General features: G+C 38.0%; 1 protein-coding gene across 1 annotated transcript in view; it reads right to left on the bottom strand.

Annotated features, from left to right (window-relative positions):
* Window positions 1-21,661, bottom strand: part of WDR70 (WD repeat domain 70) — a 516,881-nt gene that overhangs the window by 363,206 nt on the left and 132,014 nt on the right. The window contains exon 9 of the mRNA XM_006876935.1: window positions 10,198-10,331. Within this exon, the coding sequence (XP_006876997.1) occupies window positions 10,198-10,331 (134 nt within the window). The remainder of the gene's footprint in view (window positions 1-10,197; window positions 10,332-21,661) is intronic.

Raw genomic sequence — 21,661 nt, 5'->3', positions numbered from 1 at the left:
GAAAACTGGGAGGGGGAGGGGGAGGGGGAAGTGTAGGGGGCGGGTTTCTAGGATATACCCTTGATTGGTTGATGATGCATGGAGGGGATTGGAACCATGGCAATGAGATGATGTACAATGGAATGAATGTAAAACTAAAGTTTTCTCATGTAAACTATCATATAATTCACAATAAAACATTTAAAAAAAAAAAGAAATGGTTAAAAAAAAAAAAGAGAAAGATGGGGATAAGATTCTTATGATTCAACAGTGAGTAATTGTTATCATGACTAATTGTGACTGTCACAACTGTAAAGGTAGACGTTTTGTAACAAAAACAGGGGAGTAGTTAACCATGCAGTCCAAAAACCGAGGACCCTAGGACCATCAAGGAAGAAGAGCACAAGCGTAATGCAGGACCCTATCCTGAGAAGCAGTGACACCAGAGATGGAGGCAGATGGGGACATGCAGAGAGGGAGCAGCTGAGGATTCTAGATTCATGGGAAAACCGGGACTGAGAGCTGGTGGACAAGAGGCAGACTTGCAGAATGTGCCCTTTGGTGGGGTAAATTATTATTTATGCCTGAGTGTTAAAAAAAAAAAAAAGAGAGCTAAAGTGAATAGAGAGAAATACTGCTATGTGATGGTCCATGGAGGGGATTGTAATCATTGTAATAAATTAAAGTATATGATTTGTTGAATGCAAAACTGATGATCTGTCCTGTAAACTTTCACTCAATCACAATAAAAACTTAAAAAAACAAAAGAAAAAAACAGGGACAAATTTAAGAGCTTTCACACGTGGCATAAATACACTATCTCACACATGGCATAAATACACCATCAGACAGAACTAAGAAAATGCAAACAGAAGACAAAATAGACGGTGGGGTCCTCCTGAAAATTAGATAGTTATGCGCATTAAAAGATTTCATGAAAAGAGTAAAATGAGAAAACACAGACTGCGAAAAATGTTTGGCAATGACACAGCAGACAAATGACTCTCCAAAATTTACAGAACATTTCAACGCCTCAACAAGACAAATAATCCAGTTTAAAAATGGGCAAAGGATATGAACTTTACCACAGAAGATATTCGGACAGCTAACAAACATGAAGAAATGGTCACAATCATTACTCTTGTTGTTGTTGTCAAATCAATTCCGAACTATAGCAACCCTGTATAGGGTTTTCCAAGGAGAAGCTGGTGAACTTGAACCACCGACCCTGCCGTTCAAACAACTTTGCCATCTGATGCATTAGCCCACAGGGCTCCAATCATTAGTCTTAGAGAGATGAAGATCAAAACAACAAGATGTCATTGTATTGTTGTTGTTGATCAGTGCAGTCAAGACGATTCTGACTCATAGCGATTGTATGTAGGGATACCAAGGAGCAAGTGGTGAGTTTGAACTGCCAACTTTGGAGATATCATCTTACTCCAGCATTAATAACAAAGTTCAGAAAACAACAAATATTGGTGTGGGTGTGGAGTGACTGGGATCCTCCAACACTGCTGGTAGGACTGTAAAATGATATAACCACTGTGGAAAACAGTATGGTGCTTTCTGAAAAAGTTATAAATAGAAATACCGTACAACCCAGCAATCCCTCTACTTGGTTGTTGTTAAATGCTGTCGAGTTGGTTCCAACTCATAGTGACCCTGTACAGGGTTTCTATGGAGCAGCTGGTGGACTTGAACTGTTGGCCTTGTGGTTCACAGTCTGGTTCTGATCCTACACCAAGAGTTGTGACACGACTAGACACACACACAACCATGTACACTGCAGCACTGTTCACAATAGCAAAAAGACGAACACAGCCTAAATGCCATCAACAGAAGAATGGTTAAATGGAACATTACACAACGTTGAAGAACAACAAAGAATCTGCAAAGTACCTCACAATATGAATGAACCTGGAAGACATTGTGCTGAGTGAAATTAGTCAATCACAAAAGGGCAGATATTGCATGAGACCACTGATCTTGCTAAATGAAATATTCTCTGATGGGTACTAGCAAGGATGGAAAAATAATAAAGTGGATAGAGGTAAATACTGTTAAATGATGGTACATGGAGGGGACTAAAATCATTTTAACAAAATAAAGTATATGATCAACTGAATGTAAAACTGATGATCTGCTTTGTAAACCTTCACCCAATTTACAATTAAAAAGTATTTTAAAAATGAATACAATTAATACAATCAAATAAATACATACTGTATATAAGCTGCATCATATGTGACTAAACAGCAATTAGTTAATGAAATAATCTTTCAGAAGTTTAAACAAAGCATGTGGCTTAGAAGTCTCAAAAATTATCATTAAGTTGATGATGTATGGCATACCAGATGAATGAGTTAACCAAACCAAACCTGTCTTTGAATTGATTCTGATTTTATATCAATCCAATAGGACAAAAGTAGTCCTGGCGTCGTGCTGTGTGATAATGCACTGGACCACAAGGTTGGTATGAACCACAAGATCGGTGGCTCAAATTCACCAGTCACTCCTCAGAAACCCTACTCAGGGTCGATATGAGTAGAAACCCACTCAACAACAATAGGACAAAATAGAACTGTGCTTCTTAGGCCTTCCAAGATGATAAACATTTAAGGGAACAGAAAGCCTCAGCTTTATAACACAAAGACTAGGGAGTGTTGTTGTTAAGAGCTGTTGAGCAGATTCTGATTCATAGCCAGCCCGTAGGGGTTTTCGAGGAGTGGCTGGAGGATTTGATCCATGACCTTTAGGTTAGCAGTCCAGTGCTTATTCTACAGCATCACACCAGGACTTCTACATCAGGGTTGCTGTTGTTTTTAACAGTTCCAACTCCCAGAAACACTGTACAGGATTTTCCAAGGCTGTAGATCTTTGTGGGAGCAGAATCCCTCATCTTTCTCCTGTGGAGCAGCTGTGGTTACCAGTCTAAGGCTTTATCCTACAGAGCCACAGAGCTGGGATTGTTCCTGCTGCTGTTGTGTGCCATTGAGTCGGTTCCGACTAACAGCAACCCAGTATACGGTTTCCAAGGCTGTGAATCTTTGTTGTTGTTGTTGTTGTTAGGTGCCATCAAGTCAGGACCGACTCATAGCGACCTTATGAACAGCAGAACGAAACAATGTCCAATCCTGGGCCAACCTCACTACTGTTTCCACACTTGAGTCCATCGATGCTGCCACCTGGCCAATCCATCTCATTGGGGGTCTTCCTCTTTTTCTCTGACCCTCCATCTTACCAAGCATGATATCCTTCTCCAGCAACTGTTCCCTCCTGACAATATATGTCCAAAGTATGAGAGATGAAGTTTGGACATCTTGGCCTCTAAGGAGCACTCGGGCTGCACTTTGTCTAAAACAGATCTATTGTTTCTTTTGGAATTCCATTTTGAGTTGTGCCCCATCAGCAAATGAAGGTTCTGTGGGCTTTTCTCCCACGAGCTTAACTCCATTCACGTCATCATGGTCAACTCTACTTTGAGGAGGCATCTCTTCCCCAGTCACATTTTGAGTGTCTTCCTACATGAGGGGCTCATTTTCTGGCACTGTATCTGACAGTGTTTCTCTGTTATTCATAAGGTTTTCAGTGACTAACGATTCGGAAGTAGTTCATCACTCTTTTTTCCTAGTCTGTCTTTGTCTAGAAGCTCATCTGAAACCTGTCCACCACAGATGACCCTGCTGGTTATTTAAAACACCGGTGGCATAGCTTTCAGAATCACAGCAACTCTAGCTACCACAGCACAACAGACAGACAAGTGGTGGCCGTTTGGTTTTATGTCGAAACTGTCACTTTAAATTTCAAGGAGATCTGTGTGCATGTGTAGTAGAACCCTCCAGGGATAGAGGTGTAAATCTTTATGGGAGCAGAAAACCTCATCTTTCTCCCTCAGAGGAGCTGGTAGATTCAAACCATTGAAGCTACAGTCAAGAACCCAATGCAAAACCCACTATACCACCAGCATTATAGTTGCTGTTATTGTTGTTAAGGGTAGTCCAGTCAGTTCCAACTCATAGTGACCCAGTAAATGGCTCCCAAAGAGCAGCTGGTGAATTTGAATCACCAACCTTACAGTTCAAACCAACCTTGTGGTCCAGTACCACACCAGGACTCCAGCACTAGGGTTGTCGTTGCTAAAAGCAATACAGTCAGTTCTATACACAGGGAGAAGGATATAATTTATTTGCCACAATTTAAAAAAAAAAAAACTGATTCAATCTATGTGTCCCACTGAGGTTTTTTTTGTTTTGTTTTGACTTTGTTGTTTTCATCCATCTCATACCAAATGCAGGCAGTTCATGTTTTGCATGTTTCTGAAATGCAGGAATTTCACTTACCACAGTTTCATTAAGTAATAGCAGACCTCCAACAACATGGTTCCCATTTCAGCTATCATGGTATATTAACTCTGAGTAATTGCATAAAATATGTAATTTGCAGCAAACTCTTTAGTCCAAAAACCACTATGCTGATAACTGATGTACATCAACTGAGCAATCGCGTCACTTGTTCTGAGGTCTGTTGGGGACTGGTCACTGCGCGTCTATTACTCAGTTCATGCACAGACAGCAAAACAATTCAATGGCACCTAACAACAACATGGACAAAATTACTGAACGCTGCAGAAAGTATTAAGAGAAGGTGGAAAGACTACAGAGTCACTGTATCAAAAAGAAATGGTCAATGTCAACCATTTCAACAGGTAGTATATCCAAAAGGAAAAAGTCCAAGCTGCTCTAAAGGCATTGGTGAAAAGCAAGACTCCAGGAATTGACAGAATACAAACTGAAATTTTTCCACAAACTGATGCAACACTAGATTTACTCACTCATCTATGCCAATAACTTTGGAAGACAGCTAACTGGCCAACCAATTGGAAAAGATGCATATTTGTGTCCATTTTGCAACACAATGAGATGCAGACATCATCAGACAATATCATTAATATCACATGCAAGTAAAATTTTTCTGAAGGTAATTAAAAAATGGCTACCACAAAACATAGATAGAGCCCTGCCAGAAATTCAAATTGGATTCAGAAGAGGACTTAGAACTAGGGATATCAGATGAATCTTGGCTGAAAGCAAAGAATACAAGAAAGATGTGTGGTTGTGTTTTGTTGCATGCAAAAGCCTTCCACTGTGTAGATCATGACAAGCTACAGACAACATTGCAAAGAATGGGTATTATAGAACACTTAAATGTATTTATGAATAACCTGTACACAAACCAAAAAGCAGTCATATTAACAGAAAAAGGGGGAAATGAATAGTTTAAAATCAGGAAAGAAAGGTGTGTGCCAAGGCTGTATTTTTCCACCATACTTATTCAATCTGTATGCTGAGCAAATAATCCGAGAGCTAAATTACATGAAGAAGAACATGGCATCACAGGATTGGAGATAGACAAATTAACAACTTGCCATATGCAGATGATACAACCTTGCTTGCTGAAAGGGAAGAGGATTGTGTAAATACTGATAAAGATCAAAGACTACTGACATTGTACCTCAATGCAAAGAAAACAAAAACTCTCACAATTGGACCAATAAACATTATGATTAAAAATAGAGAAAGGGCTTCACTATGCTTGGCTCTACCATCAACACTCATAAAAGCAGTAGCCATGAAATCAAACAACATATTGCATTAGGCAAATATGATGCACAAGACCTCTGTAAAGTGTTCAAGAGCATAGAAAACAGCTTGAGAACTAAGGTGCATCTGACACCAGCCACTGTACTTTCAATAGCCTCATACACATGTGAAAGTTTTGCCAGGAACAAGAAAGATGGTAGAAGAACTGATGAATTTGATCAAAGTACCATAGCCTGCCAGAAAAAAACAAATAGAAGAAGTACAGCCTTAGTGCTGCTTAGAAACCAGGATGGTCAGATTTTGTCTTTCATACTTCTGACATGGATATCAGGATGGACCAATCCTGGAGAAAAACATCATGCTTGGTAAAGTGAAAAAAGGAAGACTCCCCGCCCCGCCCCCCGGAAATGGATTGGCACAGTGGTAGCAACAATGGGCTCAAACATAACAACAACAATTGTTAGAAGCATGCAGGACAGGACAGTGCTTCTTTCTGTTTTGCACAGGGTCCTTATAAGTCAAAACTCACAGAACAGAACCTAACAGCAGCAAAGGCCTCACCCCAGGAAAACTCTCCTTACTTGGGATCAGGCTGTGAGGGAGCTAAAGGTGCTGCACTCCACCTTCAGTTTTTGTTGTGTTGTATTTTTCAAACTGATTAGTTTATCAGATCATATGGGAACATTACATAACGACCACATTACATCATCATGTAACTGCCAAGCCACTGAGAATAATGGCCCAGTCTAGTTGACAAATATTTGGGATTGACAAAATTCAATCCATGACCATTTGAAAGCAAAGACTCAAACAGAATCTTGCCACCAATGTTCACTGCAGTACTAGCCACAGTAGCCAAAAAGTGGAAACAGCCTAAATACCCATCAACAAATGATTGGAGCACCACAAAAAAAATACACAACAAAAAGACAGCAATCAATTCATACCTATTGATAATTACATGAATTAAATGCACCATGGATAGTCAAGAGTAAGAGAATAACAAAATGAATAAGAAAACAGGATCCTTCATTGTGTTGTCTACAAGAGACACATCAAAAAAATGAAGACAGCTTAAATGCCCATCAACAAGAGAATGGCTAACCAAACTTCAGTACATATACAAAGTGGAATACTATATACAATGTTGAAGAATAACAAAGAATCTGAAAAACATTTCAGAACATGAATCTGGAGAACATTAAGCTGAGAGAAATTAGTTGATCACAAAATACCAAATATTGTATGGGAACAATGTGGTCAAAAGCTAAGAAAAGGTTTTCTTGATAAAAGAAACATTCTATGATGGTCATGGAGGAGAGGAGGAATTATTCACTAGTTACAAGGAAGACACATGTTAGTATGAGTGACATGGCAGGCAACATATAACAAGAGGAACATATAAGAAGAGGAAAGATGAAGGTAGTGGGAGACACAGGGAAGAATGCAAGAGTTAAAGCGAAAAGAGGTAAATACTATTAAATGATGGCTCAGGGAAGGGACTGCAATCATTGTAATGAAGCAAAGTTGGTTTGTTGATATGACTTGCTAAATGTAAAACTGATCATCTGTTCTATAAATCTTCCATCAATAAACAATAATTTAAAAAGAAAAAGACCAAAAAAAAAAAAAAGCCAGAACTTATTAGTGAGGGGGAAAGCACTTATGGAGTACTAAGTTTTGGTTTACAATGATGGAAAAATCATATGGCTTAGGGATAGCGTCTCAAAGCCAATTAACATTTCAAATAAGGAGGATGTCTGTAAAAAGCCAATTAATAAAAGCTGTGTGTGATAGTTATGGTTTTGTGTGAACTTGACAGGGCCAGGATTCCTAGTGGTTTGGCAGTAGACAGGTAGCTATCCCCCATATGTGATTTAATGTGATGAAGCAATCAAAAGATGAAGGGTGGGATGTTGTTGCTATTGCTAGGGACTGTTGAGTCAGGTCCGTCTCACAGCAACTTTATGAACAACAGGACACAACACTGCCCGATCCTGCACCATCTTTACACAGTTGTTGCTATATTTGAATCCACTGCTGCTAACACTGTTCCAATCCTTCTTGTTGCAAGTATTCCTCTTCTTTATTGACCCTTGACTTTATTAAGCATAATGTCCTTCTCCAAGGATTGATTCCTCCTGATAATATGTCCACAGTATGAGAGAGAAAGTCTGGCCATTCTGGCTTCTAAGGAGCTTCTTTCTAGTTGTATTTCTTCCAACACTGATTTCTTTGTTCTTCTGGCAAACCACGGTACTTTCAATGTTCATCTTTAACACCTTAAGTCAAATCCACCAATTTTTCTACAGTGACAGCAGCATTAGATAATGAAGACTTAGTAAAACATATTTATAACAATGATTTAAAAAGAAAAAAAAAAAAAAAAGAGTATGTGCTGAGGCTGCGTACATACAACCACATATAACATATAATTTTTTAGTCCTTGCATTGAAAGATTAGGGTCATGGTTTCACGAGTTCCTGTTGTCCTGTTGTAAGGTGTCTTCAAGTCGGCACCAACTCATAGCAACCTTATGCACACCAGAATGAAACACTGCCTGGTCCCGGACCAACCTCACAATCATTGCTACATTCAAGCCCATTGCTCCTGCCACTGTGTCAATCCATCTCATTGGAGGTCTTCCTCTTTTGCTCCAACTTCCCACTTTACCAAAAATGATATTCTTCTCCAGTGACTGGTCACCCCTGATAATATATCCAAAGTATGAGAGACAAAGTCTGGCCATCCTAACTTCTATGGAGTATTCTGGCTATACTTTGTCCACCACACATTGATTTGCTCTTTTGTCAGTCCATGGTACTTTTAATATTCTCCTCAGCCACCAAAACTCAAACACATAAATTCTTCTACAGTCTTCCTTATTCACTGTCCAATTTCCACACGCATATAAGGTTATTGAAAATACCATGACTTGGATCAGGTGCACCTTAGTTCTCAAACTGACATCTTTGCTTTTCAAAAGACATCTTGTGCAGCAGATTTGCCTAATGCAATATGTCACTTGATTTCTTGACTATTGCTTCCATGAGTGTTGATGGTTGATACAAGCAAAATGAAGGCTTTGACAACTTCAATCTTTTCTCCATTTATATGGCTGTTGTTTATTTACACAATGGTGAGTATTTTTGTTTTCTTTAAACTGAGATGTAACCCTAGTGAAGGCTGTGGTCTTTGAGCTTCATCAGTAAGTATTTTAAGTCTTCTTCATTTTTAACAAGCAAGGTTGTATCATCTACATATCACAGATTGTTAATGAGCCTTCCTCTAATCCTAATGCCAAGTTTTTCAGCTTCTCGGATTATATGCTCAGAATACAGATTGAATAAATATAGTAAAAGAATACAACCCTGGAATACATCTTTTCTAATTTTAAACCATTTGGTGTTCCCTTGTTCCATTCAATCAACTGCTTCTTGGTTCATGTACAGATTCCTTGTGAGCACAATTAAATGCTCTGGAATACTCATTCACCACAATGTTGTCTGTACCTTGTCATGATCCACACAAACGAAAGCCTTTGTGTCATCAATAAAAAAGAGGCAAACATCTTTCTGGTATTCTCTGCTTTCAGCCAAGATCCATCTGACATCAGCAATGATACCATTCATTCTATCTCCTCTTCCAAATCTGGCTTGAATCTAATAATTAGTCTAATCCATCTCATGTTTAGCATGTCTGTTTTCTCTTTGAGTCGTGTCTGTGGTCTAAACTTACAAGTAGCCATCCACAACACAATAACTGATCTCTATTCACCCAGACCAACAGAGGAAGATGGAAGAGGAAACGGAATGTGTGGCTGAATGCCTCTATGAGCAAATTCTTCCTTGGCCATAAGAACAGAAGAACCAGGTGGTACCAGGCTACCATTTAAAGATCCTATTTTTTTAAATCTTTCTCAAAAGGGGGAAATGCAGAACAGAATTTCAAATTCTCATGAGATCTAGATTTTCCTTCAAGTAATGGTCCAAATTTTGTTTGCAGATATACAAACGTTTCTATTTCTGTCTCTGCTCTTCCGTGAGTTGTTTCAGTATCCATCTCACATACACTTTCCAAACCCAAGTCTGTCGTGGATTACTTCATAGGCAAAGCCATGGCTGATCTGCAAATGATTTGCCACATAATCCACTGTCGTTCATCTATTCAACAGAATCATTTCACATGCACACTCAGTGCTGTCATCCATCATGGATGTGGATGGGCACTTTAATATAACCAGAGTGCAGATCATTTTGACTCACCCTCATATACGAATGTTCTGGCAAAACTCGCTTTGTCTTTCTCTCAAGCCTACATTCATTTTGTCATCCTCTGACTTTCGGCTCCTGGGATATAAGCCAGTACCCTGCAGGCTGACCTTCAGATTTTGGGTTTGCCAGTCCCTGCAACCATGCAAATCAAGTTGCCTGCCCCACAAGTTTTGGACTTGCCAGTCTAAACAACTGTGTGACCCATTTCCTTAATCTATATATACATACACTAGTTTTACTCCTCTAGAGAGCCCAGCCTAAGACAGTCATTATATATGACATTCAAATGAGCTAAGCACTCTATCTTCAAATATAAAAATATTGAGTTGCTCAATACATACCATTCACAAGGCTGAAGGGATCGAAATGCCTTAAAAGAAGCATCCATTCCAGCAAAATCCCAAAACTTAACATCATAGTCATATCCTCCAGTCACTAAACGGGCACCGGAGGGATCCAGACCCAAAGCAGAAACCTGGGGGGAGGGAGACATGGAAAAAATTTAATTGGACAAGAGCTCCTTATAGTATACTTTGCCCCATTTCTTTTCTTTAGCTCCAGGACCTATCTTACAGGCATTAGAAAGTACAGACAACTGACTGTTGCTACTTCTAAAAATTGGGACTGGACACCACTTTCTATATAATTTGACTTTTTTCATAATGAGTATTATTTGTTTGGAAATAAAGACAGGAAACATGCTTTTAATTACCACCTTGTTCCCAACTTATCAGCCATTTAAACAGAATAACTACCATTGTAATTACATATGATAAACTAAGTTGCTCTAGTATATTAGTAGAAATTTCACAAATAGTCTAGCTTTTTCAATAAAAAATCTGCAGGTAACTTTTTAAATCATTTAACTACATCTGAATGAAGACAATACAAACATAAAATCAACAAAATGAGAACCTATAAGAAATCTATTTAACAAAGCATACATTATTATCTTGTACAGATGTGTAACTGACTCAGAAGTGAATTTATGGCTAAGCATATTGTAATAGCATTTATATTGGTCCCATAAAATATTTTCTTTTCCTGTGAACTTTCCTAGACCCAATTCACATGTGAATACCCAATCTGCAACTCACTGTTCTTGCACTACATTTACCATTCTGTCAAAACAGGAAGTCCATGGATATACTGCTCTCTCCGAAGAAAAGAACTGCAACAAGACTATTTAATGTGGTTATCATGTGTATGAAGCAATAAGAGGATCCAAGTTTTAGATAAATGAAGTCATTATGAATAAAGTTCTCTTAATAAACAGTCCTAAGTGTAAGTAATGTGATCTAGTTACTGTAATTAAAACTATATATTGATAAAATCATTTATATTCATTTCAATTACACTAAAACATGCAAAAGCCAGGATCTATGTAAGGCAGAAACCTGTCAGAGAAGGAAAACTTAAATATTTTCCACTATTAGAGAATAAAAGAAAAGTGTTAAGACTGCATCTTGTCAAAAGCAGAAAACTTGAGAGACCCGAAAAAAATAAGGTAGGCCTGTGGAGTTCTAGCTACCAAAAGTTTCACTGTACTGAAAAACTATAGAAAGAATCAACAGGACAAGAAACTGGTTCTTTGAAAGGATTAATAAAATTGACAAACCACTGGAAAACTAACAAAAGAAGAGAGGGAGAGGACACAAATAACTCACATTAGAAACCACATGGGGGATGTCACAATGGAACCAAATGAAATCAAAAGGATAATAACAGAATACTATGAAGAGTTGTACTCCAACAAATTCAAAAATTTAGACGAGATGGATATATTTCTAGAAAAACATGACGTACCCACACTTACTCAGAATGAAGTAGAAAATTTGAATAAACCCATATCAAAAGAAAAAATTGATCAGGTCATCAAAAAACTCCCAACCAAAAGAAATCCAAGCTAAGATGGCTTCACGGATGAGTTCTACCAAGCATTCAGGGAAGAACTATCACCAATTGTACTCAAATTATTCCACAATATAGAAGATGATGGAAAACTCCCTAATACTTTTTATGAAGCAAGCATAACCCTCATACCAAAATCATGGAAGGACATCACTAAAAAAGAAAACTATAGACCAATATCCCTCATGAACACAGACACAAAAATTCTCAACAAAATCCTACCCAACAGAATCCAGGGAAATATCAACAAAATAATTCATCATGACCAAGTGGGTTTCATAAAAGGGATGCAAGGATGGTTCAACATTAGAAAAACAATCAATGTAATCCATTATATAAATAAGAAAAAGGAAAAGAACCACATGATCATATCAACTGATGTAGAAAAGGCATTTGACAAAATCTAACATCCATTCCTGGTAAAAACACTCAACAAAGTAGGAATTGAAGGAAAATTCCTCAACATAATCAAGAGCATATATACAAAACCAACAGCCTACATCACTCTTAATGGTGAGAAACTGAAAGCCTTCCCTCTGCAAACAGGAACCAGACAAGGATGACCTCTATCACCACTCCTATTCAATATTGTGGTAGAAGTTTTATCCAGGGCTATACAGCATGCTAGAGAAATTAAAGGCATACAAACAGGCAAACAAGAAGTAAAACTTTCTCTATTGGCAGACGATATGATCCTATATATAGAAAAACCCAAAGACTCAGTTAACAAACTACAGGAACTCATCAGAAGATTCAGCAAAGTGGCAGGGTGTAAGATCAACATACAAAAATCAGTTGGATTTCTCTATAGCAACAACGATAGCAATGAAAAAGGACATTAGGAAAGCATTATCATTTACAATAGCCACACAAAGGATGATATTTAGGAATAAATGTAACCAGAGAAACAAAGGACTTATACAAAGAAAATTACAAAACACTACTACAAGAAACCAAAAGAGACCTACAGAAGTGGAAGAATATACCATGTTCCTGGATAGGAAGATTCAACATCATGAAAATGTCAGTACTGCCCATAGCAATTTATACATACACTGCAATCCCAATCCAGATTCCAACAATATTCTTCAAAGAAATAGAAAAGACAATTACTAACTTTACATGGAAAGGAAAGAGATCCAAGATAAGTAAAGCACTACTTAAGAAGAAGAACAAGGATGGGGATCTCTCACAGCGAGGATCATTCCCACCCCCCTCCACACATAGAGAAGACAGGGATGGGCAACTTGGACATTGGCTACCCAGAATGGGGGAGGGAGAGGGCTACAGAGGCAAGAAGTGAATGGCTTACAAGCTTTCAAGAAGGAACCTAGATGCAGAGAACAGGGAGCAAGGTAGAATCTCCACTGAGTAGTATCCATTCTGTATAGTCGGGGCTGATGAAAGGAATTACGGATAGGTCTCTTGCGATACAACAGCAAATAATTGTTATTAGGACTGATTGTAAGGGCTAGAAATGTAAAGGTAGACATTTTGTGGCAAAGGGAGGGGAGTGATTAGCTTTGCAGCCAAGGAGCGCAGGTCCCTGGGACCATCAAGGGAGAAGAGCGGAGAACGGGACCCCACCCATAGAAGCAGTGATGCCAGGGATGGAGGTAGAGACGATGACGTGGGGAGATGGAGCGGTTGGGGACTTTGGACCCAGAGAGGAAGAGGGGCTCTGTGCAGACGACTGGGGGGCAGACTTGTGGGGTATACCCTCTGGTTAGTGGATGATGCGTGGAGGGAACTGTAACCATGCCAAGGAAATTATATACGACGGAATCAATGTGAAGCTAATGTCCTCCCATGCAAACTATCACATAATTCACAATACAGCATTTAAAAATAAAGAAAGAAACCTTCTAGAGAAAGAAAAAAAAAAAAAAAAAAAGTTTCACCGTACTACCAACAAGCACTGATTGTAGAATATAAGGAAATTGTATATAAATAGAATAATTTATTATGTTTAAATTAGATATGCACTGTAAATGTCCTTTTATGCTAATTTTCCATACATCTCTCTTGTAATTCAACAGTTGTTCCACCTTCTGCTAAACTGAGCCAAACAGGGTTCATTACACTACACTACAGGCCGAAATTACATATATTCATTGGCAGTTTGCCTTTTCTACGTTGTCCTTCCCTTCTACAGTGTAAACTCCACACAGAAAATGACTGCATCTATACCCAGCACAGTGCATAGCACAAATTAGGCACTCTAATAAATATATGTTTAAAGAAAGGAAGGAGGAGGTCAAAGTCAAACTGCATGCAACACAAACAAGAAATGTAGGCTGACATCCAAACTCACTGATGCCGAGTTGATTCCAACTGACAGCAACCTTATAGGATGGAGGAGAACTACTCCTTAGAGTTTCCAAAATTAGAACTCTTCATGGGAGCAGAGAGCCTCAGTTTTCTCCCACAGAGTGGCTGGGGATTTTGAATTGCCAAGCTCAAGGTTAGCAGCCTAATACCTAGCCCACTATGCCACCAGGGTTCCTTAAATCTGACTCATACAAGATAAATTCACCACTATCAAGAATGAACAACAGGGTAGCAAGTCCCCATCATCATCAACTCATCAGTGCCTGTCCTCACCAGTCCTGTGCAGTCTCTGCTCTGCCTATGGGTCAGACGCCTTGCATAGTTCTCCTGGTTCTCTGTTTACTACACTATACAAACAGTGAACAGAGAACTAATTGCACTCACACTTCCGGTCTCTACCACATCCACCAAGAGACAGATAGTGAGTGCCCAATAATACACCAATATATAATCACCAAGTAAATTTAAATGCCACACCATAATGTCTCGGAGAAAACAGACGATTTTAACTTACACAAAGAAACAAAAGACAGAGCACCTCAAACAAGTCACCAAAATACAGAGTCAAAAAATGTAACACCAGAAATAGCAAAGGAACTACATGACAAAGAGTTTCAAAGTATGCTACTTAGGCAACTTCAATTGATTCTGAGATTAAGAAAACTACAGATGAAATCAAGGAAAACATCGACAAAACTATAGACAAATTAAGGAAACAAAATCATTGAAAAACTGGGAACCATACAAGAACAACAACCAGAAAGTCAGACATTAACAATATGACTTCAGAAACAAATGATACACTGAGAGGACAAAGAAACAGAACTGAGTCAATGGAAACATGAATTATTGAGCTTGAAATAAAAATCTCTCAATATTCATCTTTTAGAAGAACAATCAGAACAAAGAACAAAACAAAAAAAATCCAAAGGAAGCCTAAGATTTATGTAGCGTATTATCAAGAGGAAGAACCTACATGTGATAGGAATTCCAGAACAGGAAGAGACAAAAAAAACCCATAGAGAATATTGTCTAAGAGTTCTTTTTTTTTTTTTTTTTTTTGGGGGGGGGGTATTCCCTAACAACAGGAAAGATGAAAAGATAGTCAATTAAGAAATTGAACAAACTCAAACAGGATAAATCCCAAAAGAAAAATACCGAAACATATTATAATCAAACTTTGCAAAACCAAAGACAAGGAAAGAACCTGAGAGCAATTCAGGAATAACAAAATGTTACCTACAAAGGAGGACTAATAAACCTAAGCTCTGATTTCTCAGCAGAAACCACGCAGACAAGAAGACAATGGAATGACATTATAAAACTCTGAAAGATAAAAATTATCAACCAAGAATCATATATCCAGCAAAACAGTGCACCAATATCCCAGCAAAATTATGTCATTTTCAGACAAAGAGAAATTAAAAGAATTTGTAAACACCAGGCCATCCTTACAAAAAAAAAAAAAAATTAAAGGAAGCTCTTTGGACAGAGAACCAACAAGAATAGACAACCATCTGAGACTAACATATAGGGCAGTATCACCTAGACTCAACCCAGATTTAAAAGTATGCCAAGTAAAACAGACCTATAAGACTGAAAACAGAGAACCAGAGATACATTTGCAACAATAAACAAAACTATAAGTAGAAAGAGGGAATAATGTAGTTATACAAATTCCCATGAAGAGGAAATCAAATCAATTTCAGGAAAAATAAATAAATAGAAATAAACATAATTGTAACCCTAAAAACAGACCGACCCTTATGCCTAGCCCTACCCTAATGCTCGTCCTTAACACTAGCCCTTAGTCTTAACCATAATCTAATAATAAACAAAGTCCTAAAGTATTCCTGACCAAAGCCATGGTATTTTCAGTAGCCTCATATGCATTCGAAAGCTGGACAGTGAATAAGGAAGACTGTAGAAGAATTGATGCCTTTGAGTTATGGTGTTGGAGGAGAATACTAAAAGTGCCATGGGCTGCCAAAAGAACCAATAGATCCGTTTTGGAAGAATTGCAGCCAGAGTGCTCCTTAGAGGCCAAGATGGCCAAACTTTGTCTCTCATACTTTGGACATATTGTCAGGAGAGAACAGTCGCTGGAGAAGGAGATCATGTTTGGTAAGATGGTCAGAGAAAAAGAGGAAGGCCCCCAATGAGATGGATTAGCCAGGTGGCAGCATCGATGGACTCAAGAGTGGCAACAGTAGTGAGGTTGGCCCAGGATCAGACATTGTTTCGTTCTACTGTGCATAAGGTTGCTATGAATCGATGCTGACTCGATGGCACCTAACAACAACAGCAACAACATATGCATGAGAAAGTGGGACAATGAATAAAAAAGCCCATAGAAGAATTGATGCATTTAACTTAAGGCGTGGGAGAAAAATATTAAAAGAATATTTGACGTCTAGAAAAATAAGCAAATCTGTGTTGGAAAGTACAGCCAATTGGGGGAAACATACTAGTAAGGTATGCTCACCATGGAATGGTCAGTCATTCAAAATCAAAAGAGTATCATTTTCCTAAGGACAAAGTTGAGAAGGGATGGGAAGGCAGGTGGGATGGATATAGAAACCACAGGGAGGAAGCAGGACAACTGTGGTTGCATGGATGGGACTGCAATCATGAGACGAAACAAAGTGTATGATTTGTTGAATGAAAAATTGATGATCTTGTCTGTAAATCTTCATTCAATTCACACATACAAAAAGTATTAGGAAAAAAAAGAATGCTCCTTAGAAGCCAGGATGGCAGGACATAGTCTCATATTTTATACATGCTTTTTGAATGGACCAGTCCCTAGAGAAGGACATCATGCTTGTTAAAACAGATTGTCAGCAAAACAGAAGATAATCCCCAATAACATAGACTGACACAGTGGCAGAACAATAGCCTCAAACGACAAGGAAGGCACAGGATCAGACAGTGCTTTGTTCAGTTGTGTAGTCACTATGAGTTGGAGCCAACTCAACGGCACTGAGCAGCAAAAACAAGGCATAGCCTAGACCTAGCCAGAGTCCCAACTCAAACCCTCACTCCTGTTCCTGAACCACCACCACCACCCCACCAGAAATTAGAAGACTGAACAGCGGGCTATTTTGCAAAAAGGACAGAAAATGGCAAAATCTTGACAAAACAAGGTTTCCAATTTAATTTTCTAAGCATCAAGTTCTCTGCTGTTCTTGTGTACATTATTCAACAATCACCAAAAGGGACATGAAAAGCAATAAGACAGAAGGAAGAGCCTTGGGGAAAACACTCTTGCCCAAGTTAGAAAATGTGTCCATCCAAGATTTGCTAAACTTTCAATTGCTATGTTGCAAAGACCTAAATATCACAGAAAGCCTAATTAATTCTCAGATATGGTATAATTGCTAGGAAATAAAAGAGGCACTCATATAAATGTTCTAAAACAACTGTCCTTTTACAACAGAGGTGGGAAAAGTCATTATTTGAATTTACATAAAAAGGCTAAAAAAGCTAATTACAATTACCATGTTATTCTGGGTAAAGTCTTGGATTTTCTTTGATCAAGAAGAAACTATTTACAACTTTCATTCTAGCTTGTACCTTTATATTAAGAGCACTCATTTTTATCATCCTTTTCTTTTAAGAAACTTTAGACTTTAGTCAATAATAAGGTGCTTCAAGTAATGAATTTATATAGCACATTAAGGAATCCTGAATTTATAAAGCACTTGACTGCTATAACCAAAAGGTTGAAAATCCAAACCCTTAACTACTCAGCAGGCAAAAGCTGTGAGAGCTCGCTGTCATAAAGACCACAGCGTTGGGAACCCTGTAAGGCAGTTCCCTGTCCAGCAGGGTTACTATGAATCAGAATTGAATATATGGCTACTTACAATTTTTCTTGCGATTATAAATTCTTTAGAAAGAGATTTAAAGTAGTTTGAAAACAACAGCCTATCTTATAGCCTTGCTTACACAGAAAACTTCAGTAAAAGGATTACTTTCAACTCACTATAAACTATTAAAATATCTACTGATGGAGATCGGTATGAATTACATTTCAATGAAAAGGAAAAAAAAAAAATCCTCACCACTGGACCAATAAACAACATTCTTAACAATAGAGAAAAGATTGAAGTTGTCAAGGGGACTTCAATCTTCTTGGATCAACTATCAACACTCTCAGAAGTAGCAGTCAAGAAATCAAACGATATATTGCATTAGGCAAATCTGATGCACAAAATCTTTTTAAAGTGTTGAGGAGCAAAGATGTCAGTTTGAGGACTAAGTTGCGCCTGACCCAAGCCATGGTATTTTCAGTAACTTCATATGCATGCGAAAACTGTACAGTGAATAAGGAAGACCGTAGAAGAATTGATGCTTTTGAGTTACCGTTTTGGAGCAGAATACTGAAAGTGCCATGGGCTGCCAAAGAACCAATAGATTCCTTTTGCAAGAAGTGCAGCCAGAGTGCTCTTTGGAAGCCAAGATGGCCAAACGCTGTCTCTCATACATCAGATATAACTGTCAGGAGGGACCAGTCGCTGGAGAAGGCTATCATGTTTGGTAAGGTGGAGGGTCAGAGATAAAGAGAAAGACACCCAATGAGATGGATTGGCCAAGTAGCAGCACCAACAGACTCAAGCACAGCAACAGTAGTGAGTTTGGCCCAGGATTGGGCAGTGTTTCATTCTGCTGTGCATAAGGTTGCTATGGGTGGTTACCAACTCAATGGCACCTAACAACAACAACAACATAAACTATTGATCTTCCAATGCTTTGAACCCAAAATTTTGAACAAATTCCTCACACAATTCCCAATTCATTCATTTAACAGTCTTCTTTAGTGAGTCGACCATATTTATCTGCATTCACCATTAGAAATCATGTATTCAAGCAACATATAAAAATAGTGATGTTTAGATGAAATCTTATCACAACAATCACTTGTATTACAAAAGAAGATCTCAAAACTCAGCCTTTGACCTTAAAAATGATTACAAGATAAAATCAAACAAAACACAAGCAAGCAAAAGAAAGAAAATAATAAAGTAAAAAAAGCAAAAATCAACGGAATAGAGAAAAACCAGTGAAACCAAATGATAGTGCTTTGAAAATTTCAACAAATTTGAAAAGCCTTTAGTATATGACCAAGCATACATGGGAGAAGACAGAAATTGCTAAAATTAGCAATGAAAGAAGAGACTCACAAGAGACCCAACAGAAATTAAAAGTTTATAAGGTGTTTCTAAGAATAAATGATTAGATTATGTAAATACAATGGATAAATTCATACTAAGTAACAAACCAAAACTGACTGAAGAACAAGATTTTAAAACTCTGAATATAACTCTCTTGGATAGAGAACCAATAATTAGTTAACAAAAATTTAGCTTAAATTAGTCACCAAAAATCTTCTACAGGGGGCTTGATGGCAGACTAAAAAGAAAGGCTGTGCAAACCCTCTTCATCAAAAACATGGAAAACCAGATGAAATGATTCAGAGGATGGCGCAGGAACTCTGAGCTTCAGAGAAAGGGATAAATAAGTGGAAACAGAATTTGAACAGAAAGAAGAAAGGAGATGACTTCTGATTTGGGGCGGCCAACGTGACTTGCTGCACCCATTCTGAATGGCAGAGAGACAAGAGAGCATTCCTCTGCAGAAACCTAGCTGTGACTTACACAGACAAAGGCATATATTTTTTTTTTTCTTTTCCTTCCTTTTCTTTCTCTTTCTACTCATTTCCTCTCTGGTGACCAGAAGTGAGACCTGCATAAGGAGATACTCCTAGGGAAGGTCCCACACCACGTGAATCCTGCAAGTGGGCACAGAATCAAAGGGGAAGAGAAAACAGAAAGAGCTGGCACAAGCAGTCTCTTCCAAATTGGGTCTGGCAAACCCTGGGCTAGTTCTCACTAGAAGAAACATCTGAATAGACTTGAAAGGAAGGGAAAAAAAGGAGGGGAAAGAGAAAGAAAAAAGCTGGTGATAGATCAGAAAGGCACAGCAAGAACATTGTGAAATTTCTCAGGCAACTTTGAAGGCAAGAGTGCATTAGGATTTGTTGTTGTCGTTAAGTGCCTTCAAGTCATTTCCAACTCATGGTAACCATGTACAGGGTTTCCAGTGAGCAACTGGTGAGGTTGAACTGCCAATCTTGCAGTTCAAACTGACGTCGCAGTACAGCACATTGTCCTGCAGCACCACACCTGGACTTCCATTATAATATTAGCATGTCTAACTATCATGTTGAATTCTTGGTGTGCTGTTGTAAGGATGAGCATTAGACTGATAAGCACAAGGCTATTGGTTCAAAATCACCAGTTGCTCCTTGGGAGCCTGTACAGCGTCACTATAAGTTGGAGCCAACTTGATGGCACTTAACAATAACGAGAGTTTTGACTATACACTGAGGGTTAAATATTACCAACTTCAGTGGTTAGGCTAAAAGGAAGAAATTACACTAATATTTCAGTTATTTTCTAAGTTATTTTGAGTTATCTTAGGCATTAGTGAGCTGATATGGACTGGTACTGGCATTTTGAATCTGATGACCACATGCTTACTATGCTGAGAATGACAAATTGAAAAGGTATGGTGCTGCATTCATTGTCAAAAAGAACATATCAAGATCAGTCATGAGGCACAAGGCTGTCTGTGATAGGATAATATCCATGCACCTACAGGGAAGAACAGTTAATACCACTATTATTCAACAAAACCTTTGGGACACAGCAAAAGCCATGCTAAAAGGACAAGGAATAGGAATAAAAGCACACATCCAACAAAAAGAATCAATATTAACTAACAATCACCAAAAAACAAAAAACAATAAAGATCTGAGAAGATATAAATGAAATAGAAAACAGAAAAACAATAGAATCTATGAAACAAAAAGCTTGTTCTTAAAAAGGATTATTAAACTTGACAAACCACTGGCATGTTTAAAAAAGAAAAAAGGGACCATATACAAATAACATGCACAAAAAGACCACATGGTTGACATCTCAACAGAATCAATAAAAATAAAAAGGATAATTAAAGAATGCTATAAAAAGCTGTATTCCAACAAATTTGAAAATCTAGAGGAAATGGATACACTTTTGGAAACCCTATACAGGGTACTATAAGTCAGAATTGAATCAACAGCAATTAACAACAACAGCAACATAAAGTTACCCAGTGTAAAGTAGAAAACTTGAAAAGACATATTACAAAAGAAGAAATTGATCAGGTCATCAAAACACTCCCAACAAAAAAAAAGTGCAGGCCCATATGGCTTCACTGGTGAATTTTGCGAGACATTCAAGGAAGAGCTGACTAATTTTACTCAAAGCATTTCAGAATATAGAAAAGGATGGAAAACTTCCTAATATATTTTATGAAGCAAGAATAATACTAATGAGAGAACAGACAAGATGGCGGATTGGTTGGAAGTGCAGTAAAGGAGCTCCACCAACAGCAACACAGAATACCCCACCAAGCAGAAGGAATTCCTAAAAATGATTATAAAAGGTATCAAAACACTATACAATGCAGTTGAGAAAAATAAGGAAGAAGTCAGGAAAGTGCTACAGGAACAAT

Source organism: Chrysochloris asiatica, unplaced genomic scaffold (genome assembly GCF_000296735.1).
Source record: "Chrysochloris asiatica unplaced genomic scaffold, ChrAsi1.0 scaffold00430, whole genome shotgun sequence".
In the NCBI taxonomy this organism is placed as follows: Eukaryota; Metazoa; Chordata; class Mammalia; order Afrosoricida; family Chrysochloridae; genus Chrysochloris; species Chrysochloris asiatica.
The sequence above is the reverse complement of the archived record's forward strand: the minus strand, read 5'-3'. Positions and strand labels throughout refer to the sequence as shown.